Source organism: Nannobrachium achirus (genome assembly GCF_963921795.1).
Source record: "Nannobrachium achirus genome assembly, chromosome: 7".
Lineage (NCBI taxonomy): Eukaryota > Metazoa > Chordata > Actinopteri > Myctophiformes > Myctophidae > Nannobrachium > Nannobrachium achirus.
The window spans coordinates 46420620-46442639 of NC_137816.1; the positions used below are offsets into that span (position 1 = coordinate 46420620).

Below are 22020 nucleotides of genomic sequence, written 5' to 3' on the forward strand. Positions count from 1 at the left end.
TAAAAATAAATAAATATAAATGATCAGCAACCCAGGCCAGTGGGCGGGGGCCAGGGGGGTTCCTCATATAGAGCACACCTGCATGCAGTTATGAATAACACTGTAATAACACAGTACTACTAGTAAGAAGCCTCAGGACGATATGCCACCTCGGCCTAAAGGGCAGTTCTTGGCCATCTGGCCAGTGATGTATATCCGACCAGTTACCCACATATGGAGACCCCTGGTACCCATATATGGAGATCCATGTACTGTATGGGGAGATATGCTGTGAGAGCCCAAACATACTTACTCAGTTATTCGTTATGTTAGAGTCCTATGATGTCTATAACATCTGACATCATACCCTTTTATGCCCATACATGGAGATCCCTGTCTGTAGAACCAGCCGTTAGTGTGGTATATGGCAGATGTGGCCTCCATATATTATGGGCATTCCCATGAAGTCCTGTTAGATATGGGCTTAATATTGTGGGGGGGGGGGGGGGGGGGGGAGTAGTACCTGTCTGTCTATGTCCCTTTTGTGCCATCTGTCTGATACCTGTGTCCCTTTTATGCCCATACATGAAGATCGCTCTAAACTGGATCAGCTTTTCTGGACCACCTCATCGTAAATACTAGTGTTGGTAAATAGTAGTAGGTGTGATTGGACCTTTAATAACCGTAGCTACAACGCACCGGGCAGAATGATCTGCTAAAAGGAGCAGGAAATGCAAGACAATGACAGAAATAACAGAATGCATTTTATTACATCTAAACTTTTCTACATAAACAGGTAACATTCAGTAAGTAAACAATTTCTTTCAATGCAGGTAATAAATATTTTTTTACTTAGTATATTTATACAAACCGACAATGGTCTACTGTACACCGTCCTATCTTTGCCCTCTTTTCGAAGCCTTTTGAATTTTCCGGTTGGAGCTATGAAAACAGAACCTGTGAATTTAAGGCAGTGAGTGCAGATGTAGACTAGAGTCTGACGTTGATATTATTTACGTAAAATCGGACTCTATAATGGCCAAGTTTTTGTTTTTACAGTACAGTTTTCATTTTCTAAAAATATATAAGTTAATTTCTTCTCTTGTTCTGAATGAACACATAAAAACATACAGACAGACATCAAACTCCCACGTTTGGACAATTTCAGTTTCCCATACAGATACAATATACACATTAACAGTTCCCTTTATCCAAGGTGAGACATTGCTTTCATTAACCTTGCCTGTGGAGATTTAGAACAAATGATCATGGTAAGCGTATATAATTTATAATAAGTGTGGAATTGAATTAACTTTCTATTGTACAGACTCTGACTTGACCAGTCAGGCAGCTCATAGGTTTTAATGTGCAAAACATTGCACAATACTCACAGTCACAACACACCTGTGGGTGTATCTGTGTGGAGTAAAGTTGGATAGTGGTTAAGATGACAACAGACAGTCCTGTGGTCCTCTATTATCTGACGACAGTCATCACTGACAAGAAACACTTCAACGCTAAATACTTTAAGACAATTCTCCTGGCTCCAACCTGAAATGTTCTCACAAATGCCAGTTATTAAAGGTTTGAAGTGAAAGACAGGAGAGATAATTGATCTCTGGGGTACGAGTCATTTTCTTCTGGGAGGCAGACGATAATAAATCATGGGGTGTGTGGGGAGAAACTGACAATAAGGCCGTTCCAATGGAATCACATTCAACATGGTCTGCACTCTCACTTCATCTTAGCTCTGGACCATAGTGTTAGGAGTTCTCCTCAACGCTATGTTACTGATGAGCCCTTGCGCTCACAGTCACGGTAGCCCAGGCTGCTCAGCCTCTCGCCTGCACAAAGACAAAGACTGCTCACCAAAACAAAGACGGTTTTAAGATGTTCAAAGCCTACAGTACTTTCCTTTGTGGGGACATTCAGAGCCCCCCACCACATGTCTACTCTAAAATACACCTTTTGGCCAGAAAAGAAAATATTTCACCAGAAGTTTTAGCTAATATTTTTAGTGAAATATTTTCTTTTCTTGCCAAAAGGTGTATTTTAAACATGAGGTGGGGAGTGTTCTCACTAAGGAACGTTGACTTTCAACTACTTAAAGCCGTCTTTGCTTTGGGGGGGGAGTGAAACTATAGCCTATATATTTTATATATGTTTTACTACTGACGAGAGGGCGTGCAGCCTTTCCTACGGCGCAAAGGGCTCATTGGTGACATTGCGTTAAGCGAAACTCCTTCTAACACTGTGGAACTTCATCTGTGACCAATACACGTAGGTATACAACTATAGCTGTTGCACTGTATCATGGCGTGAAAGAGAAAACAAACTCAAATAAATAGTTGTGATCAAATGCATTCATAAACCAGGGTCGCCTAATAGTCACATACCCAAATACTGGTCATAAAATATTAAATTGTGGCAGTTGGGGTTAGGACTATTATGAATTATGATCATGTCGTGTTATCATACAGTAGCACATCTCCCAAGAAAATACACATAAATATTCCTGTGACAAATATGAATGACAAAACACTACTTTGTTGAAAACACAGTGGGCAAAAACCAATAGAGGACATTAAATAAAATCATATTAAAAACTATATGACATTGTTTTAACATATCCCAAGTGACGGTGTATAGCACGCGAGTACGCACACACGCACGCACGCACGCACACACACACACACACACACAAACACACACACTCATGCACGCACGCACGCACACATGCACACACGCACACACACACACATCAGATATCAAACGTGTAAAAAAGAAAACAAAAATGATATATATACACTGTATAAGAATAAATAAAATACTGCACTACGGGAAACATACAAGCATAATGACTGTTTCAGACCTGTTTTATAGGATTAAAACCAATTAAAAACTTGGGGTTGATGCCCATAAAAAGCAGATCAGATGATAAATTATGAACAAGGAGGAAAAGAGAAAAAGAGGGAGTGAGGGAGGGGCATTTTGTTAGAGCAAGGGGCTTGGGGGGCTGGCTGCAAAGCCACCTGGAGCGCATCTGTGTCACGTTAGACCTGAACCGATTTAACTATTATTTTATGCTTTCGCTATTAAAAAATAGCAGATATACAAGCTCACAGCCCCACGCTGGGAACTTGTATATCTGCTATTTTAATTTTATTTGTGCAAGTCTTTGAATATTTTGACACGATTCTATAAATGTCTTCTAAATCCTTTTTCTAAATCGGTGGTTCTCAAACCTTTTCATGTCAAGGACCCCCAAAATTACATGAATTACAGTTGTTCCAGGGACCCCCAGTAGCAAAGATTTGAATTACAAAAGTTTGCTTTGAAAATGATATATTCAAAGATTTTCACAAATTTTCACTGTTTTTTCAAAAATTGCAAAGTGCCGCGCTGCGAGCTTGTATCATGTCTGCTATTTTTCAATAGCTAAGTGTAAAATAATTCCATGTCTTAATGGGTTAATTGAGCCACTAAGTGATTGTGGAACTATTATGTTACATCTCTTAACTCAATATCTAACATATATGGTGCAATTTGGGTCGTGGTCACAAGGTCAATTATCGTCGCACATAACGTCGCAACCATTCATCATGGGTAAATCACAATGAATGCATCCATATACCATATACGTTTTCTATATGATGTAATACGATTGACACTGAAGTTTGACATTTCGCAGCTCACTATGCAAACCTCTATAGGTTGCCCTTTTTTGGACTTTTCTTTGTCTTGGGCTGACAGATTGGGCTTACTTAATGTTTCAAGGAGGATGAGATCCCATGGCGGAGGTAATTTCGGGGTTGGCCTACAAAAAAGTACCAACCCTGTACTAGGGTACTAGTACTACTACTATCTTTTCTATAGCATATCTTAATTACATTTCCTATTATCAACCAGTTTAGTGAAGAATTAAGGGAGAAGAGAAGCCCACAAAATAGCGCTGTTATTTACAGTTTGGAACTCATCGTAAGGGCAGAAGGTTATTCTGCCAACGTCAACAGCATAATCATTCGTACTCTAGGGTACACGAATCTGGATCTTTCTGAAGCTGGACATTTCTTTGTGCAATTGGGGCTTGCAGCCACACGAAGCTGGAGATTTCGGCCGCTAAACTGGATCTTTATGAAACCGGATAAACAAGTGTAGATTTAGAAAATGACAGATTCTCAGTGGATCTGTGTAGGCAGGCATGGACCTTTTTAGACCTAGATATTTTTCGATGCGGATATACGAAAATCTGAGGTTAGAAAAATATCCATATTAGTGTAGCCTTGGTCTGAATCTGTTTGGGTTCGACTTAAGGCCACGGCCAGACGAATCTGGATATTTTTCGAGTCAACAAAAATATCTAGCTCCCATGATCAGCTCCAACAAGCATTCCAGGCCAGTAGGTGGCGCTGTTGCGGTAAGCGATTTGTAATACCATAGAAGAACAAGCATGCGTGCAGGCTTGGTTGTGCATGTGTGACTCTCTCTCTCTCTCACATGCATGGAGCTGTGCACTCACGCACGCACTTAACGTCATCGTCTTCAGAGCAACTCCAGTTTTCATGCCTACACGGATCCAGTGAGTCAGATATTTTTTTTAAATCTTCACTTCGTCTATCCGGTTTCAAAAAGATACAGTTTAGCAGCCGAAATCTCCAGCTTTGTGTGGCTGCAAGCCCCAATCGCACAAAGAAATGTCCAGCTTCAGAAATATCCAGATTCCAGATGTAGCCGGCACCTAAAATTATTAAATATTTTAGATGACTTTCTAAGCCACGGTCATTGTAGCCTTGATCCCTGTATACATTCAGTTCAAGCAAACCCTGTATTTTCCAACCTGTGGGAGACTAAAACAATACGCTATTAAAAATATCAATCTCACTTTAAATTACAGACACAAGCCATGTATTTTTAACCTGCTGGCTTTTTGTTCAGTTTAGGAGGACAAGACCTCCCCCACCACCTTCCAAGTCTTTGATCATAGGAGAGATGGTGGGATTTACTAGCTTTCTACTCATTGTTCAAAACAGAATGCAGAATGCAAGAGAGACGCTATTTGAAGACAATCAAAGACGTCTGTTGCAGGTTACATCATCAGAGTAGGCTTTGATATATAGAGATGTACCAGAGAGAGTGTGCACACGGTTGAGCACCGAATGTGTTAGGTTAAGGCCTAGGCCAGACGGAGATGGATATTTCATATATCCCGGTTTTTCAGATATCCACATAGAAAAATATCTGAGTCCCCAGACCTCCACTAGGGGGACAAGCACACACACAGTAAAGTCTTCAGAGATATCCGGGTTTCATGTCTACACGGATCCAGTGAATCGGATATCTTTCAATGTCTACTTATTTATCCGGTTTCAAAAATATCCAGCTTCGCGGCCAAAATATCCAGCTTCGTGTGGCTGCAAGCCCCCAACCAAATGTCTAGCTTCAGAAATATCCAGCTCCGTGTAGCCGGCACCTTAGACTTTGAAAATATTACTGCCTATCTGTTTAAAAGCATGCTGTTGAGCATGCACACTAGCAGGCACTAGTTGAATTTGGTCATCAGTCCCGGTGTAGCTGGGACAAATCTGACGGAGGCCTGTCTTCCCTTACAGTCCACCCATGCCAGAACAGCTCCACCATCAAGGTTTTCTTCCAGGTCCATTTAACAGTCAGGCATAAAACGAACGCGCTAAAGTGACACTTTCCCCGACGGACACGGAAGTGACCACCAACTGAAACAACTAAATGTGAGCTGAAAACAGTGGCACACAGACTCAACTGCACTCAGAATATCGCTATGGTCTTCATACATGTACCATGTATCATTTTTGGCATTGTACAAAAAAGATAAATTATTCGTAACCCCTAACTAAAAGCTCTGAATTGGCAAGTAAAACATTGAACCTTGTAAAGAATCTAAAAAAAGAAATGAAAAAAGAAAAGAAACTAACAGAACAGAAATTTGATTATCACCAAATTCTGCAAAACCAGTGACAGCAAAATAGATGCTGTAAGAGGTTGAGAGTCAAAAGAGTGAAAAAATTAAATAAAAATCCGAACCAGAAATAGATAGATATCCATCTACACACTCCACATAGCATCAACCTGAAGGTGTAAGGGAATGCATATAATGACAGTTTAAATATCATACATAACTTAAAAGCATGAATAGAATTAGTAGTACATGAATAAACAGTACAGTCGAGCTTTGAAAAGGTTTTCTCGTTGGAAAACTGAAATATTACACCTTAAACATGAAACAGAACAAAGAAAGAGTGGAAGAGAGCAAGCACGCAACAGAGAGGTGAAGAATGAAAATAGATTTCATATTGAGAGAGGTAATGCAATGTTACACTGGAATAAGATGTAGCCAAAGGAGAACTAAAGTTGTTGTACGTGGCATTGTAGGCATACTGTATGTAGGCTAATAAGCTGGGGAAAAACAACCTTAATCTCCACTTTAAAATAGCAATAGAAGCAAATCACTTGGCTGAAAATGTCTCAAATTAATATACAAAAGTAAAAGTGGAAAATATATTTGTTCTCTGTACACGGCGTCACTCCTCATGTTCATTAAAAAAGAAAGAAAGAAAAAAAAAAGAGTGTTCCTCCTCCATATTTTTCGCATCCTTGCAGTTTGTGCAAGGTGCCAGTATAGCACTGATCAAGGTACAGCTTTTAGAGAAGCAACTTCATGGAGCCTCGTACTTTGGACAGGTTGCTGATGTTGAGTCAGCGTATAAACATAACATCCAAAACTCTTTTAAATTTTAAACTCAAGTCAGTGCTATAGTTGAGGGTGCATCTACAGCCACCATGTAATGCATCTCTTGAGGCAATCTCGTCACACTGTTTCAAGAACTCGCCCTAAAAGTTCAGTTAAGTTTGATAACTTGGAGCGGTCCTGTCTCTGGATCACAACATTACCTCGTGGCCCCCGTCGTCACCGGGTCAGTCGAGTTTCGCCACAACAACCGCGTCCCGTTCCAAGTGTTCGACGGGACCGTCTAGTTTGCGCAGCTCAATCCAAATGGAGCGTCTGCGTCCTCTCCGTGGGTCAGTCCAACGATATGACATCGGGTATCCCGCCATAAATAGCCGCCGCTTCCGTGCCGCTCCGGCTCGCTACCACGCCGGGGTGCGCGTGCGTGACGGAGGAGTGAGCGGCGGAGTGCGAGGACGAGTGTGTGGAGTGAGTGTCCCGGAGGCTGCTGGACGACACCAGACTGCTGCTGCTGCTGCCCGAGCTGCTGCTGCTGCCGCCGCCGTTGGCCGGCGCGGCCGAGGAGGCTCCCGATTGGTCCAGGAACAGCTGCGAGGCCGAGGACGACGGGCCGTAGGGCAGGAAGTGGTTGAGGAACAGCTCCTGGTCCTCGGAGGCTGAGGCCGCCGCCGCCGCAGCCATCACCATGTTGTAATGCTGGAATAGAGTAGTGTTGTTTATCGCAGTGGTTCTCAAACCTTTTCATGTCAAGGACCCCCAAATTGACACTTACCAGCCTGCGGACCCCCCATTTGAAAAGATATGCCAGGGACCCCCATTAGAGAGGATTTTAAAGGCTCTAGCAGTGATTCTCAACCGATTTAAAGGACCCCCACCCAGTTTCACATGCATTTTAGGCTACCGACCCCCGTTTAATGGTATTACTATCTCTGAGACCCCAATTTATATTGTAAAATCTTTCTTACATATCCACAAAGGTCCATTTGGTTCCTGACCATCATTTAGCTGGGGACCCCCTGGAACTCCCTCAAGGACCCCTGTGGGTCCCTGGACCCCACTTTGAGAACCAATGGTTTATTGAATGGATTGATAAACACCAGTGAGCTCAACTCTGGTCAGTGGCTTCGGGATGATTCAATAAGAATATGATATTGATATTAAACTAGAGAAATTGCAATTTGGGAAATTGCGAGTGTGGTTGCCTAAAAGGTTACCTTACTCTTACATCACAAAAAAGTTACTCACTATATATGGTGTTTCCCATTCAAAGTCAATGGGAAAGGTCAGATACCTAAAAGTTACCTTACTATATATGGTGTTTCCCATTCAAAGTCAATGGGAAAGGTCAGATACCTAAAAGTTACTCACTATATATGGAGTTTCCCATTCAAGTCAATGAGACTAAGAGTTTGTAAAAACTGCAAAATTCCCCAGAGTAATAATGTGGTTGCCCTGGCAACCACACTAATTATCAAAGTCAAATTGATAATAATAATAAATAAATATAGTAATTGTGGGCTCGCTGAAAGCGAGAACACTAATATGTTATCTTCATTATTTATCTATCAAGTTCTCCTAAAAAATGGCGTAACCTATTACGTCAATTTAGTCAAGTTCTCCTCGACAGTACAAAGGCAGTGTACCGCATAACTTAAATTTCTCCTCAACAGTACAAAGGCTAGGCCCTTAGCCAATGAGGTGCAGCCAAAGGGTAGATCTTTGTGCCCATACATGGTGTTACATGCGAGCCCACACTGTTTCGTAGGAACAGTATTTCTAGTATATATTTAAAAGTGGATAGGGAATGGAGAAGTCCTTGTAAATAAAGATCCATTAATGAGGCGCAGCGGTAGATAGTGTGTCAACCACAATCACAACATCCCCAGTACCAGTCCATCTGGAGACCTGTTGTCTGTCATTCCCCCTCTGTGTCTCTACTGTCCTATCTATATAAAGCCACCAACAACAAAAAAGGCGCCACAGGAAAATAAACCATATTTTAGCGTTCATTCTAAAAAAAACTCTCAATGTATTCTTAAATGTTCTGTATAGGGCTGGGATGCGATTAAAAATGTTAATCTAATTAATTACAGGCTCTGTGATTAATTAATCGCAATTAATCGCATTTTAATCGCACATCGATATTTGACCAGAGAAGCATTTTTTTCAAGTAAAACACATTTTGTTGTACGAGTGAATCAACACCTGAGTTTTTTTTAATCTAAAATTCGCATCCACTGGGCCAAGCAAAGCGCTCTGATCTGCTATTTCTCCCTTTGCGTTTGTTGTCTCTAGTCTCTTCATGGTTGGTGCATCGCTATGATCGGTATGCCCGAAACTGAAGGTTCTGTGGTGCAAAAACTAAGTGCGATTAAAATGTGTTAATTTTTTTAATCGCGTTAATTTTCTGTAATTAATTAATCGCAATTAATCAGTTAAAGTCCCAGCCTTAAACCGGAACTTGCTACAGACACTGTGTAATGAGATTCAATAGGTCATTTGGATGAGAGTAGTGAAACAAATGATCATACATAGTATAACAACCGAAAATAGAAATTAGCATCAAAATCGAATAACCTCTTCCTTATGACATGTAGCCTAACGCCCGTCTAGTAAAGTTTGCAATTTTCTTTTCTTTTTGCTTGTTCACGTATGTTATCTTCATTATTTATCTATCAGTCAAGTTCTCCTTGACAGTACAAAGGCAGGGCCCTTAGCCAATGAGGTGCAAAGGGTAGATCTTTATGCCCATACATGGTGTTACATGCGAGCCCACACTGTTTTATAGGGACAGTATTTATTTTTGTTTTCTGTTCTAAAATGTAATTTCATCTCTTATTTGATAATTTCATAATGTATTGTGTTTTGAGTACTGACTTTTAATCTTATTGCATTTGTAACTGTACACATCTTGTATGTCCTTTTTATGTGTGGACCCCATGAAGACTAGCTGGCTGCTACGGCAACAGCTAATATCAAATCAAACATCAGGAGATGTTTCATTCACAACCAATCAAAGAGACAGACGTACCTGATGGTTGTCACCTTGAAGAAAAGAGAAGAAGTTCAAATCTGTAAATCAAACACAGATTGCATTGAGGATCAACAGAAATCATTATTAACACTTATGTTGCAATGATTTTTTCTCTTCAATGTCTCGCGTTGCCATGGTTACCATAGACTTCCATGTAATTGTGCAATTGTGTAAAAAGTGCACGCCCATGCCTAGATGATGCACCACGTGTGTAGATGCTGTTCACAGCTTTCAAACAAAAACATCCGCTTGGAAATCCGTTCAGGCATTCATGATTTATGGGCCATTATGTTTTCTACAGATGTAAACAAACATGGCTGCCATGTTTGAAAGAATGGGTTGGTATGGGGGTTAAACATGCAATTTCGCGATCGCGATCATGCCTAATACATTTCTGGAGGTCCAAAAAAAAAATTTGAAAAAAAAAAAATATATATATATATATATATATATATATTTTTTTTTTTTTTCAAAAACGGCCCAAACTCGGGAAACTCGGGGTTGGCACAGCGTTGGTATCAATACAAACTCGGGAAACTCGGGGTTGGCACCAGATGTGTTAAGAGTACAAACATTCTTCTACTTTTGGACTGTTGTGCCAGCACCTTGCTGTGAGTACATTAGTACAATTTATATTACACTGGCCATGTGGTTCCATGTAGGCCTGTCACAATTATTACATAATCGTCTAATCGCAATTATTTGACAGAATCGCAATTATTTTGTTTTTTACATGTTGAAAAATGTTCATATATTTTCAAACATTTTCAAAAATAGTGGAAATAGCAGATCTACTAGCTTTTTTCCCCACTATCAATGTCCTTTTTTAAGTATAAAGTTGTCAAATATGTCAGTAATTTCTTCAAAGCAAGTGTTCAAAGTGCAAGTTCAAAGCCTACAGGCAAAATAGAAATGTAATTGTCAACGACCAAAACAGAATTAAATTGTTAATCGCAATTATTTGAGTGACAATTAATCATCATGTAAAATGACATAATGGTGACAGCCCTAGTTCTGTGTGTGTGTGTGTGTGTGTGTGTGTGTGTGTGTGTGTGTGTGTGTGTGTGTGTGTGTGTGTGTGTGTGTGTGTGTGTGTGTGTGTGTGTGCGTGCGTGCGTGTGTGTGTGTGCTGTGCATGCATTACCTGACAGGTCATTGGGGGTATGGTAGTAGGACCTGTAGTCCTGGATGAGAGGGGGGACAGGGGGGATGTAGGAAGTCGTGTCCACAGACGGCATGCTGGGAGTCCGGCTCACGGGGGACGCCTGGTGATGCAGGTTTAACACTCTGAAGACGTGTGGAGAAAGAAGCATTAAGACCAGATACACAACTGACTGTCAAAAAGGAAATGATCAAAACACCACCAGTGACAACGAAACCAGAAGGGCTAACAGCAAAGCAGAGTAGTAAACCTAATTTATACTTATACTTTATTCTAAAGCGTATAAACCAAGCATTAGAGGAGAGTTATAAAAGACAGTGTAGGAAGACAAGAAGCTGAAGGGAGAGAGGGTGAAAGACTTGAATTGGAAACAGTGTGGTCAGTTCACTGTCCATAGACGTTATTCACACCACGGCCATCTTGGATCACATGACCACATGGGGCGGCAGCCTGCATTACAAACCATTGAAAACAATGGAGCGATGGTCCCAAAATATGAGTTCTGTTCAACCAATTGCTTTTGACCAAATTGACAAATGGGCAGATGACAACATCAACTTCCCCAAAAGGATTCAAAAGAATCCACATCCACAATATTCATGGTAGTTAGGTTGCAATGTTACTCTGTGCAAAGACTTGCTACAGTATCTGTGCAGACTAGTGCTTACTCTGCCATCATATTAACTTACTGTATCGAGATTTTTGCATATGAATCAGGAACATTTAACAATAAATACCGTAGTTAATATGATGGCGGAGCAATTACTGCACAAATAGCAAGTCTTTGTACACAGTAAGGTTGCAACCAAACTTACCTTGAATATCATTACTGTGGATTTAATAAATCCAGTTACTGTAGCCCTTCTATTTATTCCTTTTCAGGATGAAATTTGGTCAAAAGAAATTGGTTGAACAGAACTCATATTTTGGGACCATAGCTCCATTGTACACAATGTAATGCAGGCTGCCACCCAATGTGGTCATGTGATCCAAGATGGCCGTGGTGTGAATAAGGTCTATTGTTGTTGTCAACAAACTTGTGTTAATTCAACTCTGACATTTGAGTACATAGTGTCATACATGGGCCACATGCGGCCCCCACCTTCACTTAATGCAGATTAATATTGGAATACTGATATATTATTGATTTCAGCTGTTACAATTCCAAACATGCAAACATGACCTGTTTTAATTACTTCAGTCTGCAGTATATTAGTAGCTTAATGACCAATACTAGTCTTTTTTATGTCCAATGTATTTGTATTTAACTCATCCAGTGCCAAAACCAAAAAAGTTCGGTTTTTTAAAACGTATTAAGAAATGCCAAAACCGAATAAATTCGGTTTTTGAAAAAAAAAAAAAAAAAAAAAAATTTTTTTTTTTGAAGATTTAAAAAAAAAAAAACTTTTTTTGGACCCCATCAAATCTAGTGAACATGATTTCAATCGCGATTTTGCATGTTTAACCCCCATACAACCCCCATACAACTCAGGTAGCAGACCTCCAAGCTCACAACAGTGTAAAACATAATGGCTATTATCTCAAGAATGCCTGAACGGATTTCCAATCGGATTTTTTTGTTTGAAAGCTGTGAACAAACTGCACAAATCCACTCCAATGCAATCCAGGATTGCATTGGATTTTTTAGAGCTCATTCTTCTCTGTTTTTTTCCCATGCATGAGGTGTGCAAGGTTTAATCATGGCTAAGTTGACGAAAATAAGGCTTCTAAAATGCTTGGTAGCCAATAGCTAACTTCAAGCTAACTTCATCCTCTTCCTGTACATGCACAAAGGAAAGTGTTCAGGCAAGTCATGGCTGCAGGGCTTCTGCATATACCAGCATATCTCTATGGGATTTTCTCTGGCACCTGGGGCACCCTCTAGTGGTGAACGGGTGGCACTAAACATATAAATGCATCTGAAATTAAATAAAGATTTTAAAGACTCCAATAAAAAAATAAAAACAGGATTCCAATTAAAAAATTGCAGATCTGCAAGCTCAAAACGTGTCACACTGCGAAGCTTGTAGATCGGCAATCTTTTACTGTACGGTACATGCATTGTGGCCCTCTGGAGTGAGTGTGAGAAAATATAGTTGCCCTCTGCCATCTTCAAAGTTGCCCACCCCTGGACTATGTACACAGCGTAGGAGCGTGGCTCACCCTTTGCTCATTACGGGCGAGGGCGCGGGCGACAGGGAGGGGCAGCTCCTTTTGGGCGGAGGAGGCAGCGGCGGGCCGGGCAGCGGCGGCGAGGCGGGGGAGGAGGAGTCCTGGCCCTCGTCCTCTGAGGAGCTGTCCAGTGTCAGGTCGATCACCTGAACCTTCTTGCTGCTGCTGCCGTTGTGACTGGATGACGAGTTCCGCTGCTCCGCGTCCGTCCGACATGAAGCTGGAGTGTGGAAAACGGGGAAGGGACATTAAAACCCATTTAGGCCTAGGATTATTTAATGCTTTAACTATTGAAAATTAGCAGATATACAAGCTTGTAGATCTGCTATTTTTGAAAAGTCGTGAAAATTGTGTGCAAATCTTTGAATATATGTATTTTTTAACATTTTTTAACATTTGTAACTCAAATTGTGCTTCTGGGGGGTCACTGTAACGAAATATTTTGAGATGGGGGGTCCATGACCAAATACATATCATTTTGGGGGTCCTTCACGTGAAAATGTTTGAGCACCACTGACATAGAAACATAGGTTTTTAAAAAAAAAACCTTAGAAGGATTTAGAAGACACTTATAGAATCAGGTCAAACTATTCAAAGACTTGCACACATTTTCACGATTTCTCAAAAATAGCAGAAGCTCGTAGAGCAGCACTCGGTGCCGCACTGCGAGCTTGTATATCTGCTATTCTTTTATAGTTAAAGCATAACAATTACATTTGCTGTCAAATTGAACACTGCTATGGGATATATGGCACACGTGGACGCATGTAGACACATGGCGATCTTCAGATGATTGTTACTATGGAGACGGACAGTGCAGCACGTGGTACAGTTGTGATACAGGCTTCAGCAAATCAAAACTGACAGTGAATAAACACAGAGAGGGAGAGGAAAGAACATTCATATCATGTGTCCTCATTCCTGCTGAGATGAAATAATCCAGGGTTCCCCAATAGGCGGCCCGCGGGCCATTTGCGGCCCGCGGGGGGCTACTGTCTGGCCCCCACCAACCCCAGTAATAATGGTGGTATAAGAGCAGCAACAACACTAGTATATCGTCGTTGTCAGGTGGAAACCTCGTATCTCCAAATTTGTACGTTCTTTTGCAAAGTAAAGCCCTGCTTCATCATTCAAGGCCGTCTCACAAAAGTAGTGAAAACAGCAGATCTACAAGCACACAACGCCTCGCGGTGCGAGGCGTTGTGTGCTTGTAGATCGGTTTCACTAGTTTTGAATCATTTTTAAAATGATAATTGCAAAACGAACGGTTTTGGACATACGCGATTTTCACCCAACAACGACGATATCTGAACTGTCACTGGAGTAGCGAGAACGACACCGCCGCCCCCTGCAATGTTGTGGCCCTCGGCTTGGTACCCTAGACATAATTCGGCCCTTGGGGAAAACTAATTGGGGAACCCTGGAATAATCCATATACATGTGATCCTAGCAACTTGACAGTAAATTATTCCCTATCTGTTGCATTTATACTGTACATTCTACTGTTGATTTGAAGCTTGTAACATCAGTCTTTATCTGCACAGTATACTGTACACCCATTTACAACAAATCACGTCAAAGAAGAATCATTGTCAGTGTGAATAAATTAAAGAAGAGCTTAATTTATACTCAACTGGAGAGGGTGTCAACATGCCTAATAATAACACATCTGATCTGTTCTTTTTGGCAAGTAAGCTACTTTGGTCCATGGTGCAACTATAGTTTTGTAGTTAGCTGTCAGTCATCAGTCCTCGTTTTAAACCAAGAAGGCAAAATATGGTGTTATGAATTAAATTAAACAGCATTTTAAACAGCATCTTCATAAAATGAATTCATTTTACATACAGTATTTAATTTGCATTTATCATGCGTGCATGAAGTGAGAAAGAGGGAGAGAACAGGCTCACACTCACAGTGACAACAACATTTACTCACACGCAACATTTACTAACACACACACACACGCAATCAGAGGAAGCACACCTGTTCTCTTCTCCTTATACTAAAAGGCTATTTTATTTATCATTTTTGGCTGGTAAAAAGAATCTGCCCAGCTGGTTGTCTCACCATCCAGTCCGTTGTTGTAGGAGGCAGAGGACACCTCCTGCACTTCCTTCTTGGACCTCATGGGGGACCAGTTGCCATCCTCCTTGAACTGGATCTCATCACAGTCCATGCAGCTGTTCAGGATCTCCATGAAGAGCCTGCAGATTTTTTAAGCGAACATTTGTAACTCAAATTTTGCTTCTGGGGGGTCCCTGGAACTAAATATTTTGAGATGGGGGTCCGTGGCCAAATACATATCATTTTGGGGGTCCTAAGGTTTGAGCACCACAGACATAGAAGCATAGGTTTTTCAAAAAACCTTAGAAGGATTTGAAATATTTAAAGACTCAAATTTTCAAAAATAGCAGATATACAAGCTCACAGCGTGGCACCGAGTGCTGCGCTGCGAGCTTGTAGATCTGCTTTTTCAATAGTCAAAGCACAAAATAATGCGTTCCCAGTCTAAATGGGTCAAACCCCCCCTCCCCCTATGAAGAACATTCATGGGGGGCCTGCAGTGAATCCCAGGGCCCAGAATTTAGTGCTACACCCCTGCACACAGGGTACAGACAGACACATGGATGTAGGCTGGAGCAACAACCACAGCCAGGCTCCTATTTGTGACACTGAGCAGTGGTGGATAAGTACTAGAAAAAGTATCAATACTGCAATGTAAAAATACTCCGGAATTCAAAATGTATTTGAGTAAGGCTCCTATTTGTGACACTGAGGAACAGATAAGAAATACTATGCTAAGTGTCAAGGGCAGTAGCTGCATGAGACCATTTTGGTGATAAGATTTGTGAACTGTTGTGATAGAGCTCTTCACGGGTCAAAAAAACCGAAATAATAATCAAAACCAAAACCAAATCCGAGTGGCCCCGTAACGGTCTTGTCCGATTCCGTCCCGTTCCGACGTTCTATCTTTTTTTACAGACCGTAACCCAACCGTAACCCGTGACATGTTATCCCGAAATCCTTTTATTTCTGAGGTTCCGAGAGACCCGTCCATTTAATCATTATTAAACCCCTCTTTCATGTACCGAGATGGCGAGATCCCTCATTCACAGCAGCCGTGTGGCGTGTGGCGTGCGCTGTTAACTGATTGACAGGCAGAAGAAGGCTGCCAAGGAATAGGAATCTATTATTAAATCGAAACAAAAGCCAGGGATAAAGGAATACTTTTAGGCTATTTTCTATCTACAGAGTAGTCATTTTCGGTTTGTTTGTCATGGTTTAACTTGTAGCCTACTTTCTCATCAGCCTGACAGCAGGAGAAGCTACGCATCACGCACACGCATGCATTACGCACGCACCAAGCTCTTTTTTCCCCGCTGTAAATCTGATCTTAGACCAGCATTATCATCTCACAGTTACACAGCCATTCTTCACGTCGCTGCCTCGCGGCTAATAACTGACCTGAATCTGATCCTAGGACAGCCTAAACACCGCACAGGGCACAGGTTAAACAGAACTCCAGTTTGTTCATTATCCTGGTCATAGCGCAGCAGTGCGAGCCAGCGAACACATTGATTGATTGATTTACAGCATAAAAAAGTACACACACCTCTCGGGTTATACACATGATGATTACAGTCCCGTGTTCCGAGGGAAATGCAGCCGTTTCCAAACCCGGCTCCGAGTGACTATGATAAAACACTGACCGAACCCAATACGGGTCTCTCGGGTCCTCGGGTAATTTTGGGGTCGGGGCCCCCGTGAAGACCTCTAAAAAGAAGGCAAGAGACTGGAACACGACAACCCCCCCACCCAAAAATAAATCTTTAAAAAAATAGCAGATATACAAGCTCGCAGCGTGTATATCTGCTATTAAAAAAAAAAATGAAATCTTGAAGATTTGTGCATATCTTTGAATGTATAAAGCAAACATTTGTAACGCAAATCTTTCTTGCTCTTGGTTCCTGGAATAAAATGTTTTAACTCATTGAGTGCCAATCCCGAACTAGTTCGGCTTTATTAGCGTATCGTAGTGTGCCGATCCCGAACAAGTTCGGCTTTTAAAAAAAAAAAAAAAAAAAAAAAAATTTTGAAGATTTTTTTTTTGAATTTTTTTTTTTTTTTTTTGGGACCCCATCAAATCTGGTGAACATGATTTCAATCGCGATTTTGCATGTTCCACCCCCATACAACCCCATCTAACATACAGGGCAGCCATTTTTGTTTACATTACATGTAAAACATAATGGCGATTATCTCAAGAATGCCTGAACGGATTTCCAATCGGATTTTTTTGTTTGAAAGCTGTGAACAAACTGCACAAATCCACTCCAATGCAATCCAGGATTGCATTGGATTTTTTAGAGCTCATTCTTCTCTGTTTTTTTCCCATGCATGAGGTGTGCAAGGTTTAATCATGGCTAAGTTGACGAAAATAAGGCTTCTAAAATGCTTGGTAGCCAATAGCTAACTTCAAGCTAACTTCATCCTCTTCCTGTACATGCACAAAGGAAAGTGTCCTTTCCTTTGTAAAAAAAGTCATGGCTCCAGGGCTTGGGCATGCATTACCAGCATATCTCTATTATTCTCTGGTCGCTGGGCGCCCTCTAGTGGTGATAGGCTGGCACTCAATGAGTTAAGATGGGGGGTCTGCGGTCAAATAAATATAATTCTAGGGGTCCTTGACATAAAAATCGAACCTCTGTTCGAAGTGGAGCTGTGTGTGTGTGTGTGTGTGTGTGTGTGTGTGTGTGTGTGTGTGTGTGTGTGTGTGTATTGCAGTTGAAAACAGCGCCCCTCCCTTAACATGTGTGGTCATAAAAGGTACTACACCACATTCTTGAGGCTACATACAGACCCACCCACCCACAAACATACCTACACACACGGCCACGTATAGGGTAGCTTGTGTTCCACACAGCTCCAAAAAGTTTGAGAACCACTGATATAGAAATGTAGTTTTCAGAAAACCATTAAGATTTAGAAGACATTTTTAGGTGTTTTTCAGGTCTTAACTCATACCCTGCCAAAAAAGACGTTTTCTATAATAAAAACGTCTTTTTAACTATGGACCTCCCTGCCAGACGTCTTCTGGACGTCTTTTTTTTAAAAATAATAATAAAAAATAAAAAAATAAATTGAAAAAAAAAAAAATGGACCTCCAGCAGAAATTGCATGTTTAACCCCCATACCAACCCCATCTTTCAAACATGGCAGCCATGTTTGTTTACATTTGAAGAAAACATAAGGGCTGCCTTCTCCTGAATGCCTGAACGGATTTCCAAGCGGATTTTTTTGTTTGAAAGCTGTGATAAGCATGCACATGCATAGTGCATGATCTGTGCACGAATGTGTGCACCAGCGTGCACACTATTTTTTTAACCCTTTGTTGGCGAACCGGCAATATAAGAGGTCCCACTTTAAATATGGCACCGAAGAAGTTAATGGGTTAAAAAACAAAACAAAGTATCTTGATAAAAATGTTAAAAAATATACTATACCTAGGAACTGTAAATGTTTGTAGAGTAATACTAGCGGACGAACCCATCGATGATGAGGTGCTCGTAGGGAGCCTTCTTGTCGCAGACGGGGCAGACCCAGGTGGGCTTCTTCTCATTCATCTGGATGTACAGCGTGGCGTCAAAGCACTGGAGGTGGGAGCACGTCAGCGCTCTGCATGGGATCATCAGACGCATCTTCCCGAGCTACACACCAGGGACGTCGGTGCAGAGAATGTTAGAGAGGCAGGGGCTGAAACTTCTAACAGGGCCTTTTGGTGAAAATATTGAAAATAGCAGACCTCCAAGCTAACAACACGTCGCAGCGCGACACCTTGTGAGCTTGGAGGTCGGCTATTTTCGGTCCTTGATACCACACTAAACTAAGCATAATCGAGTGAATACTGGAGATGTGGCGTAACGGCATGGACTTCTACACAGAGAGGGCAATTCTTTCAACATAAGTTGCTGAATTCAAATTCAGGAGAGTTTGGACAAGGCGATTCTCTCTTCAGGTATGGCATGGAAAGAAGGCATTTGCGCACGCACGTACGCACGCGCACACACACTCTCACACACACACACACACACACACACACACACACACACACACACACACACACACACAGGAGATAGGGGTATACAGGTGTGCCACACATACAGGTGGAAGATCACAGCATAGCATGAGTACAGAGACTGGAGGAACAGTCAAATGAAAGAAAGATAGATAGGTATTTGCTAAAAGGACAACAAATAGGCCTCATTCTTGACTTTTAGTTTTACACAAAATTCCTTCAACCCTTTGAACCGTATGCTATTTTTTCTCCGTCTTCACTCCCTTTGTAGGCTCGTGGCAGAGTCACTACCAGTGTCAGCCAGACAAGCCATAAATTACTTTGACTTTTCTGAACAAGCTAGGCTCCTCTGCAATGTCATCATTTGGCATGTGTGAGAGAAATGTGCTGTTATGAACCAAAAATGTTTTGTGCAATTGTTACATTTTATTTTCTTGCTAGCATGTCCAAAAGGTTTTCAAACACCTCTGATATGATTACAATAATGGACAGACAATAACTGACAAGAGAATGTCAGTGAGATGTCAGTGAGATAATAGAACCATGTTGGTGGGACACTGAATACCTAATACTAGAGATGCTCTGATTGCCGATACCGATATTCCCATTCAAATCCATAAATAAATCCATAAATCCATTCTTCTATTAATTGTGTTACTGTAGCAGCATTTATATATTTAATGATTCTTATCACAAAACATTGACATTGTACAGTATATTAAGTATAAACATTAGGAGATTGCAGGCTGAGGTCCTTTAGTATCCAATTCAACTTGTAGGAGTTGACGCTGACGTTACATTCAGTCCCACATATTGTGAAAATAGCCGATAGAGGCAAAGCCGATACCGATCAAAGCCGATTATCGGCCGATCGCGATCACTCACCGATCAATCGGCACATCTCTACCTAATACTGTAAAAGAGTGTATGGTTATGGTAAGAATGCTAATTTCCATCCTTGGTCCCCATACAGATAACAAGCAACATTTCTAAAAACGGCACATAATATGATAGAGACATTACTAAAATAATGGTCATGGGTCACTCTACAATATGTCAAATGTTAATGTTCTGTGTCCACCAGCAAGGCATGCTATATTTCATATAGCTCAGGGGCAATGTAGCTAGTATATCAGATAGAACTTCTCATGTTTTCCCCTTTACATTTGATACATTTTGTGATGTGACTCTTAGAAAGCATTTCTATTGTCGATGTTGTTCATAAATGTATCAAATTACACATCTGTTATGAACCAGATTAATTGCTGACAGTTCAATGGATGTGTTATTGACTAGGGATGTCCCGATACCACTTTTTTGCTGACCGAGTACGAGTACAAGTACTTCATTGTGAGTACTCGCCGATACCGAGTACCGATACGAGTACAATTAATAATACAAAACAATGTGTTGTCATCCTCACAAATCTTAAAATTAGGGATGTTCCTAGCGACTAATTTCACTGACATGTACACGACAATTTTGAAACCTATTCGGATAACCGAAAATTAATTGATGAATTTATTTATTGACATTAACTCATTGACTGCCAAGGCACGAGTTTCACGAGTTATTACAGTACTCCCAGGCTGCCACAGCCCGAGTTTCCCGAGTTGGAAGCCATTTTGAAAAAAAAAAAAAAAAAAAAAATTTTTTTTTTTTTTTCAAAATTTTTTTTTATAAAAAAATTTCTAAAAATGCCTCAAATGTATTAGGCATGATCGCAATTGCGAAATTGCATGTTTAGCCCCATAACAAACACATCTTTCAAAATGTCAAAAATGGCTGTTTTGTCTGACTTTGAAGGCTTGTATCTCATGAATGCCTGAACGGATTTCCAAGCGGATTTTTTTGTTTGAAAGCTGTTAAAAAGTACTACACATACTGTATGGTGCATGATCTAGGCATGGGCGTGCACGATCCGTGCACTAAAAATTGATCCGTGCACTAGAAATTTGGAAGGTGGCAGTGTTTGTTTTGTCTGACTTTGAAGGCTTCTATCTCATGAATGCCTGAACGGATTTCCAAGCGGATTTTTTTGTTTGAAAGCTGTTAAAAAGTACTACACATATGATGCATATATGGTGCATGGGCGTGCACGATCCGTGCACTAAAAATTGATCCGTGCACTAGAAATCTAGGATAGTGGCAGTCTGGTACTTGGGGGCCATCTTGAAATGGCATTCAATGAGTTAACAAGCAGAAAATAGCCTAAATCTAGCACATTTCAATCTATTAGGCTAAACCTCATTTGAAAAAGATATCAAGAGTATATGAAAGCCTTTTAATAATGTTTATACTATTGGAATCTGCTCCAAAATAATTGATTACATCACCAGTGAAAGACGTAGTCTAAAACTAGGTCACCAATTAACTCCCCAGAGCAGCGCTCCACAGCGCAGCTGGACTGACAGGACTCCTCTCGTTAAGCGACCTCTCTCATCTCGCTCATCTCTCATCACTGTTAGGCCTACTTTAAACCATTATTTATGGCATTCGCAGCCAACTTATGACTGAGACTACTTTCTCCATGTTCTCAAAATCTCACCTCAAAATGGATTATTCTTCAGATGAGCGGATCACACTGATGCAACAGGCTCGAGCCGAGCTGCCGAGGTAATGAGTGAGTGATTCACATCCAGTCGGCTTTTTTGGATTTGATTTCTCCATCAAAGGCAAAGCACTCAGACAAACTTTGCATCGTAGCAAGTTTTAAGATTAATGAATGATGAATGATGCTGCTAAATCACTCAATGTAGGCCTACTCATGTTGAAGCAGCAGAAAGACAGACAGACAGCTGCCGCCGCTGAATGCCAGCGTTCACTCCGTTCAGCGTGCACCCGCTGTGGGTCATCGTGACCACAATTACCAGTAT

The 22020-nt window shown here is 41.0% G+C and overlaps 1 protein-coding gene across 1 annotated transcript in view; it reads right to left on the minus strand.

Moving 5' to 3' along the window:
- Positions 1-6389: 6389 nt before the first annotated feature.
- Positions 6390-22020, minus strand: part of LOC308289188 (E3 SUMO-protein ligase PIAS1-like) — an 86760-nt gene continuing 71129 nt past the window's right edge. Inside the window, exons 9-14 of the mRNA XM_080730792.1 lie at positions 18616-18776; positions 15136-15272; positions 13060-13288; positions 10879-11021; positions 9732-9772; positions 6390-7396 (exon numbers count right to left, since the gene is read on the minus strand). Coding sequence (XP_080586918.1) covers positions 7034-7396; positions 9732-9772; positions 10879-11021; positions 13060-13288; positions 15136-15272; positions 18616-18776 — 1074 coding nt within the window. The 3' untranslated portion in view covers positions 6390-7033. The remainder of the gene's footprint in view (positions 7397-9731; positions 9773-10878; positions 11022-13059; positions 13289-15135; positions 15273-18615; positions 18777-22020) is intronic.